Here is a 17,453-nt window from a genome sequence, read left to right on the forward strand (position 1 = left end):
ACAATGGTTGCACCCTAGGGCAAGACCACCAAACATGCAGTAGTGACCCCTCTGCAGCATTACATCTCCAGCACAGTGGTGACACCGAGGTAAATATTTTAGCAAGTCTGGCTGGGGTGTAGTACCACCTGTACATAAGTTTGCGGGAGGCCTCAAAGTGGTTAGCGCACCTAGAATGTTTTTTCGGTAGGGAAAATGCTAGCTCCCACTGTTCGTCGGAGAACGTCATAGCTAAGTCTTGCTCCCACTTAGTCTGGAAGGGATAACGCTCCGGGCAATCTAGTTTTAGTATCTCAGAATACCCAATCGCAATGCCTTTCTGAAATGTCTCCCCATTCGAGAAGTGGGATTCATAGGTCGTTTTAAGGGGAACCACCGGCCATTGTAGGGAGTGTATGAAATGTCTCAGTCTAAGGTATAAGAAAAAGTCCTTATTGGAGATCCCATATATGTCGACTATTTTAGAAAACGGCAGCAGTCCATCCACGTCTACCACATCAGCCAGAATTCTAATTCCCCTAGTCACCCAGTGTCGGAAGTCAATGTCAGGAAGGAATTGGCCAATTGCTTCTATGGGAGCATCTTGTAGTCTGGGGGGAAGTAGTCTAGTGCATAACTTAGACTTGCACCACATCCGAATTGCTGCTGCTATAGTAGAATAGGGAGAGGAGGGCGAAGACGTAGGGTTGAAGCGAAGAGTCCATAGAAAATAGAGAAGTGAGTCACAGGAGAGAAGGTTAGCCTATATATCAACCCAGTGCGGTGGGTCCACTCGCCACCACCATTTCTTCAACTGGTCCAATAAGACTGCCTGATAGTAAGCCCGTAAATTAGGTACTCCCATCCCCCCTCTCTCCACAGATTGATACAACAAGGATGCACTCGTCCTAGGCCGCTTCCCAGCCCAAATAAAGCGGAGTATCAGCCTCTGAAGCTGCGCTATGTAGGAGGCCGGTACTATCACTGGCAGATTCCTAAAAAAGTATAGAACTTTAGGCAGTATCATCATTTTAGCAGTAGCTATACGTCCGGCCCATGAGATAGGTAGGGAAACACAGTGTTCCATAACCTTCCCAATTTGCGCCTTTAGAGCAGAAAAATTCATTGACACTAAGTTGTTAGGGTGAAGGGTTAATGATATGCCCAAGTAAGGGATCTGTTCTTTTGCCCAGCTAAAGGGAAACAGTAGTTTCAGCTCATTCTCCAAATCCCCAGGAACATCAATAGCCAGTATGTTGGATTTAGAGGCATTCAGCTTATAGTAACTAATCTTGCCGAAGCTCTCCAAAACTTCCATCACAGCTGGTAGGGAGGTTCGAGGCCGAGAAAGGCACAGGATAACGTCATCAGCAAAAAGGCCGATTCGGTGATCCGTAGGGCCTATTGTTATGCCGGTGATGTTGGGCGAGTCCCTGATGTGCTGCGCAAACGGTTCCATAACTAGTGTGAAAATGACCGGGGACAGGGGGCACCCCTGTCTTGTCCCATTACTAAGAGGGAAGCTCCCGGATAAGGCACCAGACGAGAATACTCTCGCCGAAGGTGAGGCATAGAGGGCCATTATCGCTCGAATAAACGCAGGTGGAAATCGAAACTTCTGGAGGACCGCATGTAAGTACCCCCAATGCACCCGATCGAACGCCTTCTCCGCATCCAGGGACAGGAGCAGAGAAGGCGTCCGATCAGAGCGGGCCTTAGAAATCAGGTTCAGAAGGCGTCTAGTGCCATCAAGAGTCTGACGCTGCCGTACAAAGCCCACCTGGTCTCTATTGACCAGAGATGGGAGGTATGTATTAAGTCGGGACGCCAACACCATAGCGTACAGCTTGATGTCGCTGTTTAGTAGCGAGATGGGTCTATAGCTACCTGGATCATCGGGGGGTTTACCTTCCTTGGGGATAGTCACTATCAGGGCCTCCAACATCTCCCTCGGGGGGTGACCCAAGTCATTTATACTATTAAATACTCTAGTCAGGTATGAAGCTATCAGGGTATCAAATTTTTTATAAAAGTCATTCAAAATGCCATCCGGCCCTGGGGACTTGCCTTTTTTAAGGGAGCGTATACAGGAGGCCACCTCCTCTGCAGAGAAAGGCCTATTTAGGTCTTCTGCCTGGTCCGCAGACAGGGCGGGGAGAGATACAGAAGAAAGGAAAGAAGAAATAGCCACAGCAGACGGCTGGTGAGTCAAGGGATCCAAGCGTAGATTGTACAGTTTTTCATAATAGCTAGCGAAGCAATCAGCCATGCCCTTTGGATCAGTAAGTTTACCACCCCGAGAGTCAGTGAGATAGGCTATTCTAGATCTAGCCACTTTTTTCTTCAGTTGTTTCGCTAAAATAGAACTAGTCTTATTGCCTTGCCAATAGTACTTCATTTTGAGTCTCCTAAGTGCTAACTCGTAAGAATGTAAAGATAAAGTGTGCAGTTCAGCCTGCAGTACCTTAAGTGCAGCAGCTGTCTCAGGTGAAAAGCAAACTTTATTACGTCTGTGTAAGTCCGCTATCCGTTGTTGAAGGTCCAATGTGCGAGACACTCTTTTCTTTCTCTCATGTGCCGTCTGACTAATGAAGTGGCCCCTAATGGTGGCCTTAAAGGCGCACCACAACGTAGTGTCCGTTACCGTCCCATTATCATTAACCTGAAAAAAAGCAGGAATAACTGCAGCGGTGGCGTCTGCATATTCTGGATTATTTAAGATCATAGAATTAAGCCGCCAGACAGAGACCGGATGATGTGTGTATGTCTCTCTAATAGTAATACTAATGGGAGAGTGGTCAGACCACTCCAGAGGCATAATTTTAGTCTGTGCTATCAAGGGGAGCAGAGACTTAGACACTAAAGTATAGTCTATGCGTGAGTAGGATTTGTGCACATTAGAGTAAAACGTAAAGTCCTTTTCAGTAGGATTTGTCGCCCTCCAAGCATCATATAACCCAAAGGAAGATACTAAAGAGAAAAAACCTGTCGGGCCTATTCTGGAAGAAGCAGCTGTAGAATCAACCTGTGGCCACATCGTCATGTTAAAATATCCCAGGAGTACTATGTGACCTAATGCTACTGTCTCCACCTTGCGCAGGAGTGATTTAAGAAACACACACTGTCGGCGATTAGGTGCATACACGTTTACCAATGTATATTGTACCCCATTAAGCATACATGTTAAGATTATATATCTCCCATCAGCATCAATATGGGTATGTTGCACAGAGATGGCCACAGAGTCACGTATAGCAATAGACACCCCCCTCTTTTTGTGCAGGGCATGAGAGTGAAACATGTGAGGGTATCTAGAATGTTTAAGACGACCAGCATCTTCTAAATTCAGATGTGTTTCTTGTAGCGAGAGAACATCGGCATCTAAACGCCTAGCCTCATCCCAAACCAGAGAGCGTTTAAATGGCGAATTCAATCCCTTAGTATTAAGGGAAACCAGCTTAAGTACCATAACAATATAAAAGGGAGCCCTGAATCATAAGCATCGACATCATAACAACAAGCACATTCACCGCCTCTGGTATCATCCGCCATCGCATACAACAAGGGCACCCTGGACTCAAAAACATGTACCCAAGAGACCCGGACTGGACAGACCAACAAACAAAGGGAAAACACAAAGAAAAGGGGAACAAGAACAGGGGAAACCCATAAACACATATGTCAATAAAGGCCATGTGGTAAGCCTCAGTGGGGGACTACAGTTCACAAAATGTCCGCAGCTGGGCCTGAGAATAAAAAAAACAACTGAAGAGTACCTAATCAGCTCCAGAGAAAAAAAGAAAAACAGGGGACATAGTAGAACCATAAAGACTGTACCGGATCCAGTCGCAGCAACCATAGTCCATAAGATCATATGTCCAGGGCAAGGTGGGGGATCCCAGTAACCCACTGTCACTTAGATTTCCGTTTACGGTTGGTGACCAGGTTCCATTCCTCTTCCACAGCAGGTATAGGAGAAGAACCAGGGGATCGAGTTGAAGAGGCAGGAACACGCAGATTCCACTCATTGCAAAGATGCTCCAGTTCCTCTGGTGTGGTCACTATCTTTTTCGAGCCATTGCGGGTAATAATCATCTTGACGGGGAAGCCCCATTTGTAAGGAATCCCCTGCTCCCGCAACAGTTTGGCTCCGGTACTGAATTCCCGTTGTCTGGCCAGCGTAGCTGCTGAAAGATCTGTATAGAGTTGCAGGCCGTTAAATCTGTCAGGCAAAGTGGGTGCATTACGTGCAGCTTGCATTAGTTGATCTTTTATATGGTAGAAGTGCATGCGTAAGATAACGTCACGTGGCACTGAGGCCGAGAGGGACTTCGGCTTGGGCAGTCTATGCACCCGGTCCATGAGCAGATCCAATGGGCTAGTTTGAGGGAGAAGCAAGGTGAAAAAATCAGTTAAATAATCATTCAGTTCCTCGGTTTTGACCGACTCCGGCACCCCTCTAACTCTCAAGTTATTACGCCGGGAGCGGTCTTCCACATCCGCAATCTTCAATTTAAGAGCCAGTACTTCATCTTCTAAGGAGTTGGCCACATCCACCACAGTATTGTGTGAAGCCGTAAGCTCCGCCATTTTAGATTCAATATGGGAGGTACGGTTCCCTATATTAGTCAGTTCAGTTTGTATACTGGAAACTGCTTTCTGTAGGTCGGCCTGTATGGAGAGTTGCAGTTCCGTTAGCAGGCCTCTCATAACATGCTCTGTAAGGGGTACCTGGTTGATCTCCTCCGTCCCTCTCACAGGCAGACTCTCTGACACTTGCTTTGCCGGGGGCGCAGGGGAGAATCGTACCTGGTGCAGTGCTGGTCCGCTGGTCATGGACAGGGCCACGGGCATCGGAGGATGGAGGTGTGCGCCGTTTGCTGTGGACGAGTCCGAGACCGGAGAAGTTCTCCCCGCAGATGGCGATGCAGAGCCGCTTGTAGAAGGCACTCCAAGGAGCTGAGGCGGGGACGCCGAAGCGCCATCTTGCGATCCCTCGGCAGCGGGGAAGAACGCTGTGAGTTTCATAGGACTCTTCTTTTTGTGGCCTCTCGTACGGGTCATGGTCCCACTGGCCAGTAGTGCCCCAACCGGTGGCAGTCGGTGAGGGGATAAGTAGTTAGGTACAGATGCAGTAAAGCCGCTAGCAGGCCCAGAGAATAGCGGAGCACAGAGACTATGCGACCGCTGCCATGCGCTGCAGGACACGCCCCCCGAAGCAAAACTGTTCTATCACAAGCCTCTATGCCTCACTTGTGTATTCCATGGCTTCATTTGCTTTGGCCCTGCATAATCATTTTTATATTCATTTTATATTTGTTTGTATCTATTGACACTACTGCAAGGGACCTGCAGGCAGTTGCCATAGACAATTACATCAATAAACATATATTTGTTTTAATACAATATAATATACCGTATATACTCGAGTATAAGCCGAGTTTTTCAACACGATTTTTCGTGCTGAAATCCCTGTAGTTTGCTGTAGTTTTGAAAGCTCTGGAGGTCCGCAGGTTGAAGACCACTGCAGCCTTCATCATCCCCCCCCCCCTTCATCATCACCGCCTGTCAATCCCTTCATCAGTGGTCTTCAACCTGCGGACCTTCAGATGTCGTAAAACTACAACTCCCAGCATGCCCGGACAGCCGTCGGCTGTCCGGGCATGCTGGGTGTTGTAGTTTTGAAACCTCTGGAGGTCCACAGGTTGAAGACCACTGATGAAGGGATTGACAGGCGGTGATGATGGGGGGGGGGGGGTGATGAAGGCTGCAGTGGTCTTTAACCTGCGGACCTCCAGAGCTTTCAAAACTACAACTCCCAGCATGCCTGGATGGAAGTTTTGCAACTTCTGGAGGTCCGCAGGCTGAAGACCACTGATGAAGGGATTGACAGGCGGTGATGATGAAGGGGGAGGGGGATGATGTATTTCCCACCCTAGGCTTATTGTTGCGTCAATAACTTTTCCTGGGTTTTCGGGGTAAAATTAGGGGCCTCGGCTTATATTCGGGTCGGCTTATACTCGAGTAAATACGGTATATTGTTTCTACTTCAGTACCAACTGTGTATACACAGATTTGGGGAAAGTGTTTCTCCTCTTATTTAGATAATTCTGACTTTCAATGATTCTTTATTTTTCTCTTTCTAGGATCTTCCGGGAAATTCAGCGAATTGAGGCCAATGAATTTCACTATCAAGAGCAGGTACCAAAATGATGTCTAATGCCAAGGTTACATTGGGGGAGATTTATCAAAACCTGTGCAGAGGAATAGTTGCCCATAGCAACCAATCAGATCACTACTTTCATTTTGCAGAGGCCTTGTTAAAAATGAAAGAAGTGATCTGATTGGTTGCTATGGGCAACTGATCAACTTTTCCTCTATACAGGTTTTGATAAATCTCCCCCATTATTCCTATAAGCTTCTGCTATGTCAGATGTTTTCCTCAGTGAGATCTGTGACCATTACTAGTAGCTGTAGAAGAATGGCCTGCCTTTCTCTGGGGATCAATGGTCCTCTCTCTGGTTCCTGTTAGGTCTCCTCTTAGTCAAGATAAAGATGTGCCATAGACTGTAATGCCAGCTACCGGGCTGCCCTTACTTCCCTCCGATAGAAGAAAAAGTGAACATAAGGGCACAGCCCATATCGTGGGTTTTGTATCAAAGCTTTACAATTCTCCATAATAAAGTATGGCCTTATCTGACAAGTCCTGTCACAGTAAAGTGACCATCTCATCCGTAATCCAAAAAGTTTCTTAAAGGAGATATCCAGTGGTGAAAAACGTATCCCCTACCCTAAGGATAGAGGATAAGTTTCAGATCGCGGGGGGGGGGGAGGGGTCCGACCGCTGGGGCCCCCTGCGATCTCCCTGTACGGTGCCCCGGCAGCCCACGGCAAGGGGGCGTGTTGACCACCGTATGAAGCGGCGGCTGACACGCCCCCTCAATATAACTCTATGGCAGAGCCGGAGCGCTGCCTTCAGCAATCTCCGGCTCTGCTATAGTGCAGTATTGAGGGGGCGTGTTGGCCGCCGCTTCGTATGGTGGTCAACACGCGCTATCTGGCCAGCAAGCCAGGGCCCAGGGAGATCGCGGAGGGCCCCAGCGGTCGGACCCACCGCAATCTGAATCTTATCCCCTATCCTTAGGATAGAGGATAAGTTTTTCACCACTGGACTACCCCTTTAAATCAGACATTGGCCAACATTTGTATTGGGCTTTAATGGGGACTGACGAGCTTTTTCCTTCAGCCATTTGTGTGTAACCTTCGTCTGCATGGTGGAATTATTCATTATACGATTATTATCCGTTTGCATAAACCTTCTGAATTATATTCTCTCAGTCCCTTTCCTCTTGGTGAGTAACATGGAGAAGCAGCTTACATCCTCTTCTGAGTTAATTCTTCTCAGGTCTGATTCCTTCCTAGTAATGTTGTCACCTGACATTATATATGATGTGAGATTGGTTTATAGGTTTCCATATCACAGTGTTTCCCAACCAGGGTGCCTCCAGCTGTTGCAAAACTACAACTCCCAGCATGCCCGGACAGCCAAAGGCTGTCCAGGCATGCTGGGAGTTGTAGTTTTGCAACAGTTGGAGGAACCCCGATTGGGAAACAGTGCCATATCAGGTCTTTAACCATCTTAAGATGTCACATTTTAGAGCATTAAAATTGTTGTTTTTATTTCCCCTCCATTTCTAGACTGATCCTATAGAATTTGTTGAGAATATCTGTGAGAACATGCAGCTTTTCCCCAAAGAAGATTTACTGACTGGAGATCAGCTTCTCTTCGAGTACAGCCCTGATGTGAGTGATAAAAGGGCACTGTCAAATACAATAACTTTTGATATGTTATAAACATGCAAAAGCAATTGCAAACAATATGTTTTGCAATTGCTTTCATCAGAAAACTTACAGCATTTCATATTGAAAAGGCCAGTCAAAAAACTGGCCACTAGGGGTGCCCCTTCCTTGTGGGACACATATCAGTCCTGCAGTGTCCAGCAGTCATCGACGCATCATGGACACCATGAGTGATTGACAGGGCTGCAGGCAGGTCCAGGGCCCTCTGTGAGGAAGGGGGAGGAGTCATCACAGTGAGGAGAAGAGAGGGACACTCCCCATGCCTCTGCATGGACAGAAACCTCACTGAGCAAATGATAGCAAGTAAATAAAGGTAATTCTGAGAGGAATATAGGTCGTAGACACGTAAACATTAGATGTACATGATCAGCATGAAGTACTCAGCAACATATTTGTATTTTTTGGGGGGGTGGGAGGGAGATCTGACAGGTACACTTTAAGTCAGCTATACACTGTAGATATGTGTCTGCTGAATCTACTATTTTTGGGGGGGATCAGCCAACAATCTTTTGCCTGAATAGATAATGTCAGGAGAGAGAAGGATCAGGCATGTAGGATTTCAGCTGCCTGATCCTTTTGTTCTAGGGTGATAAGCTGTCATCAAAGACAGTGGCTGCCATCCTTCTTCTCCTTCTGAATACATGCATGCTCGGCCAACTCCAGTGTTCATGTGTATGAGGGAATTATTAAATTAAGATGTACAAGAGCCTATACATTGTTCTCGGTCGCCTCATTGGGGAACACAGAGACCATGGGTATTATGCTGCTGTCCACTAGGACAGTGTTTCCCAACCAGTGTGCCTCCAGCTGTTGCAAAACTACAACTCCCAGCATGCCCGAACAGCCAAAGGCTGTCCCGGCATGCTGGGAGTTGTAGTCTTGCAACAGCTGGAGGCACACTGGTTGGGAAAAACTGCACTAGAAGGCTGAGTCTAGGCAAAAAAAGAAGTCGGCTCCTCCCAGCAGGATATATGTCATCCAAAGGCACTGAGTTAATCAGTTTTAGCCTAGTTAGGATTTTTTCCTTTTGTTATTTTTCTGGGTTGGGAGACGGGAGCATGTCGCTACCTGACTTCCCACCTGCGATGAAGGGGCACGGTGCATAAAGTATTGGCCATCAACCCTTTCTCGCCAACGGTCAGCACCTGGCGGTAGTACCCTGGGTCCAGGTCCCCTGCTTGCCCCTGCCCGTCTCGCTATGGCAGCTTGGCGTGATGCAGTGCGGCCTTTAGCTGACTGAAGACTTCACGGGTGAGTAGAAGAAAATGGAGTCTGTGGGTGAGTATGAACTACATTTCCTCCCTCTCCCTTTTCTATGCTCTTCTGGGGGTCCTCTTTGCATATAGGCCCAGCTCCTCAGCCGCCATTACACGTGGCTGTGCTGGCCCATACCTCATGAGTTCCAGGTGTCTGGTTGCCCCATACCGCAGGGGACGGTCCTCCCCCCTTCATTGGGCCACGGATTTCTGTATTTCCTCTCCCCGTGTGACTACTGCGTTCCTTGTCAGCTAGAGGGGGGGGACGGTCATAGGTTCTCCCACCCCTTATCTGCACATCTGCCACTCTTACATGCTGACCGGAGACCATCTGACAAGCTGCCCCGGGGCTAGTCTCCTTAGGGCAGCGGGTCTCCGATCCCAAGCAGCCATGCGGTTCTCGGTCGTGGGGGGGAGGAACTGGTTGCTTGCCGCACGTGTTTTGGCGGTCAGGCGCATTGCTATGGCCGTGTTCTTTTGCTTTACTGACTGGAGACCCTCCGCGCTAGGGGCCGAGTCACATGACCGATCTCCCGGCAGGCCCTCTATCGGCCGGATAGTGCGGCTGGCACCCGTCATGCAGGGGGGACGGCAGCTTGCCACTCCATCATTGTATTGTTTTAGCCCCCGGCTTCCCCTCTTACTGTTCTGCCGGCGGCTCCCGGGGAGCATGGTTCCTCATGTGCATCCTCCCCTCGGCGGGCCTTGTTTGATTTATAAAGGAAAAAAAAAAAAATTATCTTGGGTGCTATTTGTTCTTGTCAGTTTACCTCCTAAAGTACTTGCTTTGGCAGCACATATACCAAAAAATTCGAAATAAGTAAAAAAAAAAAAAAAAAAAATATATATATATATATATATATATATATATATATATAAACATATCTATATATCTTGGAACGCTACAGATAGATTAGCTGGCCCCTGCACTAGGATGATTCAAGTTTGTGAACTGTTCCATATGAACATGCCCCCTATCTGTGGACCATATATTAAATAGATTTTTGAGGACGGGGGCTGATTTTGAAGCTTGCTTCCATTACACTATGCATTGCCCACTATCGCAGTCTCTTCGGGTGCAGTGCTCTAATTCACCTCTTCTCATAGCTTGAGCATGGGTGACTTGCCATAGGGGGTTGTATCGGTCAGAAGTGTGACTACACCTGACCGTCCCCTTCCAACGTTTGACTGCCTTGGGTCCGTGTGTTTGTGGCACATAACCTTCTGTACTGTACCAATTTGCATTCATAGCCTGTATTCCACACTATGGGGGCAATTTATCAAAACCTGTCCAGAGGAAAAGTTGCTGAGCTGCCAATAGCAACCAATCAGATCGCATCTTTCATTTTCAAAGAGGCCTGTGAAAAATGAAAGATGCGATCTAATTGGTTGCTAATGGCAACTGCACCACTCTTGCTCTACACTTGTTTTAAATCTCCCCCTATGTGCTTTCTAGACCCTGTTTCCTGAGCAACTGCTTCGAGTCTTGGCCCATTTTCCGCAGCAACCGGTTGGTCTTCTTCAAGGGGGTTATGTTTTTTTTTGGGGTTTTTTTTTTACACATGCTCAGACTTAGGGATGACTATCAGCGTGGCTCCCCACACTGACCTTATCGTCCCTTGGGGAATACCAACTAACCTGGTGGCAGCCTGCCCATTTCCTTTTCCATCGGTCGCCTATACCGTTTTGCGGCTTACACCCAATCACCCCACTACCTGTGCGAGGTGGCTGGATGGGGTGCCCCGGCGTGTGCAACGGACTCTTTGCAGCTAACATGGGGGTATTGTCAATAGACCCTCTGCCATCTGCCGCAGGCAGCTGCAGTTCCGATACTCCACTGCTAGTGGAGTTGACCGATGTGCTATGGACCCTCTACGTCTCCTGCGGGGAGCGTGATGCCTGTTATATCCGCGGCTGCAGTTCCGGTTCCTTACTATACGTGTGGGTAGACCGATGTAGCATGGTCCCATTACTATGCCCATGGAGAGCATGATGTCTCCCGCAGCTGCAGTTCCGGTACTCCACTGTGAGTGAGAGTTGACCGTTGTGCAATGGACCCTCTACGTCTCCTATATAGATATCGAGGTAACTGTGTTGCACGTAACCCACGTGCCAAAACAGACCTCAAGATATATATATATGGTGGTAGATAAAATAGGGTATATAGAATAGGGTAGAAATATAGGTATAAATATAATATATATATATAAAATAGAGATAAATATATGAGAATGACAGACTAGTTGTACATTGAATAAAGTAATGACATTTATTAAATCAAATTAACATGAATTATGAAAAAATAATTAAATTAAAATAAAATGATAGATATATACAGTCCAAGCAGGGCCCTTGCTATGGACTAGTATTGAAAAGATTTGTTAGAAAAAATATGAAAAAATTATGAAAAAATGATAGAATAAAAAATAATGTGTGATTCAGTTGTTCATGCTAAAGCCACCTAGATGCACATTGGTGTTCAATGAATAGTTATTGTTACTGCAGTAGTTGGATAAAATATTGCAAATGTTGCGATCTGATGGTGTTCCACAGAATAGTACGTTAGATTAGAATTGGTGCTTGGCCGATGTGTGAGGTCCCAGGATGGTAGCTCTGCAGTAAATTGCTCCGTGCTGCAGACTGGCACGGCTGGGCAGGCGGCTCGATGTAAACGTCCGTGCAATGGATAGATCGATTCCCGGTGTCCTCCAAGTATGGCACGGGATGCGTCCGGACGAATCTGTGGTGATGGTGGAATGGATGCAGTGATTGAGGCGGTGAGTGGGTGCAGACAATCCACAGTGATACCAGGCGGCGTCCTCCTTGTGGCTAAGTGTGCGCGCCTGTACAGTGGTCCCAATATAGGGGGGTTCCAGTGGTTGCAAGTAAACGGAGATGATATTCTTGGTATAGGTGGTCTGTATAGTTTGGGTAGGTTAGCTAAACGCGTTTCAGGGAGACCCCTTCTTCAGTAGCTGTATATGTCTATGGGAGGAGCCGACTTCTTTTTTTTTGCCTAGTGTCAGCCTCCCAGTGGACAGAAGCATAATACCCATTGTCTCTGTGTTCCCCAATGAAGGCTATGAGAAAGAGATTTTATGGGGAGTACTAAAAAATATTTTTTTTTTAAATCAACTGGTGCGAGAAAGTTTATACAGATATTGTAAATTACTTTTATTTAAAAATCTTAATCCTTCCAGTACATATCAGTTGCTGTACGCTCCAGAGGAAGTTCTTTTCATTTTTAATTTCTTTTCTGTCTAACCACACTGCTCTCTGCTGACACCTCTGTCTGTGTCAGGAACTGTCCAGAGCAGGAGCAAATCCCCATAGCAAACCTCTCCTGCTCTGAACAGTTCCTGACATGAACAAAGCTGAAGAATTTTTCTGATTCTCCTGCATAATGTAGGGGTTTCTCTTAATGTTCAGTGTTAGTGATACCTGAGTGGATGATCATGTAGACTAACCACATGTTCATGTGAACAGATCATTGCCGATGCTCTTCGACCCCTGACCCCTGAGAAAGTGAACCTACTGCTTCTGTCCCCAGAAAATGAAGGCAAATGCAACTTGAAGGAGAAGTGGTTTGGTACTCAGTATAACATTGAAGGTGAATCTTTTAACTATAAAAGATGTGCATATATAACACTATATCAGAAAATAAATCTTCATTATGTTGTATTTTCCTGCAGAGATTGACCCAAAATGGAAAGAGCTATGGGCCACTGATTTCCCTGTTAACCCAGATCTCCATCTCCCAGCTGAGAACAAGTTCATTGGTAAGTGATGCTGTGAAGAGGGGTGAGGAGTTCGGTCCTGGTTTCACCACATCAAAGGGTGGGTTCACAATATGTTTTGAGGATACGGTCACTGGACCCGGCCCGTATCTCATTCATATGGGGCACGATCTGACTCCAGGCGGCTCATTTTTGCCCCATATCCGGTTTTGTGACCGGACCTAAAACTGTGGAATGCCATGGTTTTAGGTCCGGTCACAAAACCGGACACGGGGCAAAAAAAAAGTAGACTGGAGTCACTATCTGACTCCCTACGGCTCATTCAAATTAATGAAATATGGGCCGGGTCCAGCTGGATACGGGAGGACACGGTTTTCACTACCCTCCCCCCAAACCGGATCCAGTGACCGTATCGTCAAAACGTAGTGGGAACCCACCCTTGGATAGAGGGTTTACAGTGTTTTTTTCATTGCTTCTACAGCCACTGACTTTACCCTGAAGACCTCTGACTGTGCAGATGCAGAATATCCTGAGAAGATAGTGGACATTGAGCAGGGATGTCTGTGGTTCAAGAAAGACAACAAGTTTAAGATCCCTAAAGGTATGAAATATAATAAAGAAGTGATCATAAAATGTCTTCATAGTTCACTAGTAATGCATTCTTATTTATTAGTTTAATATATCTATTTTATTTAGTTGGAACTTAAGATCATGCTGGTTATGTAACTCTATCATAAGCTTTTTTGTTTTGTTTCCTTTAGCTTACATCCGCTTTCATCTGATCTCTCCTTTAATACAGCAATCGCCTGAAACGTAAGTTCGGGGGCTTCTGGGCACACGGGGTGTAAAGTTGTAAGAATACACCCTCCCCCACTCTCCTCTTAATTTGCTAATAATTCATTTTTTAGTTTTGAGCAAAGTGGAATTTACTTTGTAGCTAAACAGAGACAGATATCGGCACATCCTACTAGTGTGTATATAGCATCAAGGAAAGTCCATATAGGAAAGTACTAGCACGGTAACGACTAAATAGCCAATATGGAGGTGCTCAAATCCTAGGAGAAAAGTGAAAGTCCTAATATAGGCAAAAAAGGATATTCGGGAAGCACTCACCAGTACAGTAGAACTGCTGCGATCTTTATTGTTCCTGCATAAAAGCAGCAAGAAGGAGCAAGGACACCACGCAATAAAAATTGCTAATCTACTGTGCTGTTCAGTGCTTCCTGAATATCTTTTTTGCATATATTTCTTTGCCTATATTTCTATCTTTTTTTTCCCCCCTATATTTGGAATTGACTTTGATTTGACACAACCTAGACTCGTAGTTCCTGGATCACTGGGATTTATTTGAGAAGATGAGGGTATCGTATGGTGTGAATCATTAGAGTATTTTCAGCTATTTGGCATTATTCACATAATGATGTGGTTTTTGCGGCAATTTTCAGGAATTTATGTAAAACCACTGTAGAATGTGGTCTCGCATCAGGTTGACAAAACAGTCAGCATTAAAGGACAACTGTAGTGGTACACTTTTCTATATGCCCGGGCCTCAGAAAGAAACAAAATTAAACTTATACATACCTTCCTATGAGCCCCGTTGGTCCGGCACAGGCCTCACGGTCCGGCAGTGCTGACGTCATTCCACTTCCTGGGGACGCCGCAGAGCCGTCGGTGTATCACCGGCCGTAGCGATGTCCCGCCCCGGCTGAAGATAGGCTGAGCCCGTTGTCATGTAAGAAGCCGGCCAGAGCTCCTCACATGATAGTGGGCTCAGCCTATCACCGACCGGGACAGGACATCGCTACAGCCGGTGACGCCATGTTCCCTAACGACTCCCAGCACTCCGACTCCCAGCACTCCGACTCCCAGCACTCCGACTCCCAGCACGCACTCACACTGCCACTCGCAGCACGCACTCACACTGCCACTCGCAGCACGCACTCACACTGCCACTCGCAGCACGCACTCACACTGCCACTCGCAGCACGCACTCACACTGCCACTCGCAGCACTCCTCCTTCAGAGCTTTAAAAAGCTGAGTGTCATACCATTCTTCTTGCTTACATAGTGCAATTTCCCAGCAGGAGAAAGTGGGCATTTCCCAGCAGGCATGCCATCACTGAAGCTGGGGGACCACTTCTGCCCTAATATCATCGCAGTGCTGTGATGAATAGAAGACCTCAGGCTCTGTGCATGTTTCAGTCTGTGTTGCTATCAGTGAGGCTCTTTGCAGCTTTCAGTCTGTGCAGCTTTCTGTGAGAATCTGTGGAGTTTTCACTTTCTGTGCAGCGGTCAATCAAGCTCCATGCAGAGAAACACTTCCTGAGTTTGGACTCCTGCCACTGTAGTAATTGTGGCAGGGAATAGAACAGAGCCACCTGGTGGCCGTTTTTTTATATTTAATTTTAAACATATTTATGTTAATAATTTTGAAAGCAAGTGAATGGGAAAGTGTCTGCTAATTACACAAGGAACACTATATTAAAAGTTTTATTTGGTGACTCTTTAATAGTTTTTTTCTGAAACCGTTTATTAGCTTACCTGATGTATTGCCATAAGTTATAACGTAGTCTCTGACCCGGCTGTTATAGTCTCTGCTCTTTACATGTAATGACTTTCTGTTCCTGCTGTTTCAGCTTGGTTCTCTTTGACATCTTTGTTAATATTTTGGCTCACACACTGGCAGAGCCGGCCTATGAAGCAGATGTGGCTCAACTAGAATATAAGCTGGTGGCTGGAGAACACGGACTTGTTATTAAAGTGAAGGGATTCAACCACAAGCTGCCAGTGAGTATCGGGTCATCGGACGTGTTTGATAAGATGAGATGCAGTTAGATTGAGTTCACACTACGTTTTTGCATACCAGCAAACTATCCGTTGGCATACCAGCAAAAATGGGATGCCAACGTATGCTGTGGGGTACTGCTGCAGGCCTCATTATTTCATTGGTCCTAATGTAGTCACCTAGTGACTACATTTTGCCCGCTTCCATTTGGAATTAGGTAATTTAATGGAAAACAAAAGCATGAGCTGCTGCTCTGTTGTGTTCTGTTAAAGTAGCACCTATCAACGGGAAGTGGCCTGAATGTAGCATTCTAATTCTTGTTACCTAATGCACACTTTTATTTATTTATATATTTTTTTTTTTACTTAATCCATGACCTCTTACCTCATCATTTTTTTTTTTTTAGCTACTTTTCGAGTTGATCATTGATCACCTGGCTGACTTTACGGCTTCTCTTGACGTCTATGAGATGATCACAGAACAGCTTAAGAAGACTTACTTCAACCTTCTGATCAAACCTGAGAAACTGGGAAAGTAAGTACACAGGGGGAGATTTATTAAAACTTGTCCAGAGGAAAAGTTGCTGAGTTGCCCATAGCAACCAATCAGATCACTCCTTTCATTTTTCCGATGCCTTTTCAAAAGTGAAAGAAGCGATCTGATTGGTTGCTATGGGTAACTCAGCAACTTTTCCTCTGTACAGGTTTTGATAAATCTCCCCCACAGTGTGTAGGTAGATTCATTGACAAAAAGTGTTTTGAGACTCTTAATACAAGGGGGCAAAATACTGTTTTCTATTGCGCAAGTTTTTACTGTTTTACACTAGCCACTCCTCTTCAAAGTAAATGGGTGTGGCTTAGTGTAAAAAGGGGCGTAGTCACTGCACATTATGACTTTACTACAATATACGCTAGAGAACTAGGGTATATTGTAGTGGAAATTTACGCTAGCTCTGAGCTAGTGTAGATTTTAATGTGCAACGCACGGGGCAGCTGCTGCATTGCCTGATTCATTAAAGGGGTACTCCAACCCTAAGACATCTTATCCCCTATCCAAAGGATAGAGGATAAGATGTCTGACCGCGGGGGTCCCACCGCTGGGGACCCCTGCAATCTTGCATTCGGCACTCACCTCTTTGAGCTGCACGCTGCGCTGCCAGCTCACAAACTGCTGGTGCCGACCACGGGGCCGGAGTATAGTGACGTCACGACTCCGCCCCAGTGTGACGTCACGCCCCGCCTCCGCTATGCAAGTCTATGGCGTCACGATACTCCGGTCCCGTGGTTGGAACCTGGCTGTTTGTGAGCTGGCAGCGCGGCGTGCAGCTCAAGGAGTTGGGTGCCGAATGCAAGATTGCGGGGGTCCCCAGCAGTGGGACCCCAGCGGTCAGATGGGAGGTTGTATATACACCATTTAGATGTAATCATGCTTCCATTTTAGCATTGATTTGACTTTTTGATAGCTTTTTATTCTAGAACACTGACTTTTTAATATATTTTTATCTCCTGCAGGGATGTGCGGCTCATGATCTTAGAACATAATCGCTGGTCTATGATAGAAAAATATCAGACTATTCTCAAGGGTTTGACTTTAGAACAATTACTGTCATTTGTTGAGCAGTTTAAGTCTCGACTGTACGTAGAAGGCTTGGTCCAGGGCAACTTCACCAGTAAGGTAAGTGAATGGAGCTTGTTTGCTTGTTGGTCAAACCCACATCTTCACATCATAGTAGTTCCACCATTATTCCCATTCATCCACAAATTTCTATGCTGAACAGAGAGAATGTAAATGAATACTTAGGTGTTCGGCTGTTTTGTACTCTCCGCTTGTTGCACA

General features: G+C 46.2%; 1 protein-coding gene across 1 annotated transcript in view; it reads left to right on the forward strand.

Moving 5' to 3' along the window:
• NRDC (nardilysin convertase) overlaps positions 1 to 17,453 on the forward strand; it is a 73,776-nt gene that overhangs the window by 30,112 nt on the left and 26,211 nt on the right. The window contains exons 14-22 of the mRNA XM_056532248.1: positions 6,126 to 6,180; positions 7,678 to 7,782; positions 12,582 to 12,705; positions 12,788 to 12,874; positions 13,314 to 13,433; positions 13,594 to 13,645; positions 15,469 to 15,619; positions 16,024 to 16,151; positions 17,129 to 17,291. Coding sequence (XP_056388223.1) covers positions 6,126 to 6,180; positions 7,678 to 7,782; positions 12,582 to 12,705; positions 12,788 to 12,874; positions 13,314 to 13,433; positions 13,594 to 13,645; positions 15,469 to 15,619; positions 16,024 to 16,151; positions 17,129 to 17,291 — 985 coding nt within the window. The remainder of the gene's footprint in view (positions 1 to 6,125; positions 6,181 to 7,677; positions 7,783 to 12,581; positions 12,706 to 12,787; positions 12,875 to 13,313; positions 13,434 to 13,593; positions 13,646 to 15,468; positions 15,620 to 16,023; positions 16,152 to 17,128; positions 17,292 to 17,453) is intronic.

The sequence above is a fragment of the Hyla sarda genome, chromosome 7 (assembly GCF_029499605.1).
Source record: "Hyla sarda isolate aHylSar1 chromosome 7, aHylSar1.hap1, whole genome shotgun sequence".
Classification (NCBI taxonomy): domain Eukaryota; kingdom Metazoa; phylum Chordata; class Amphibia; order Anura; family Hylidae; genus Hyla; species Hyla sarda.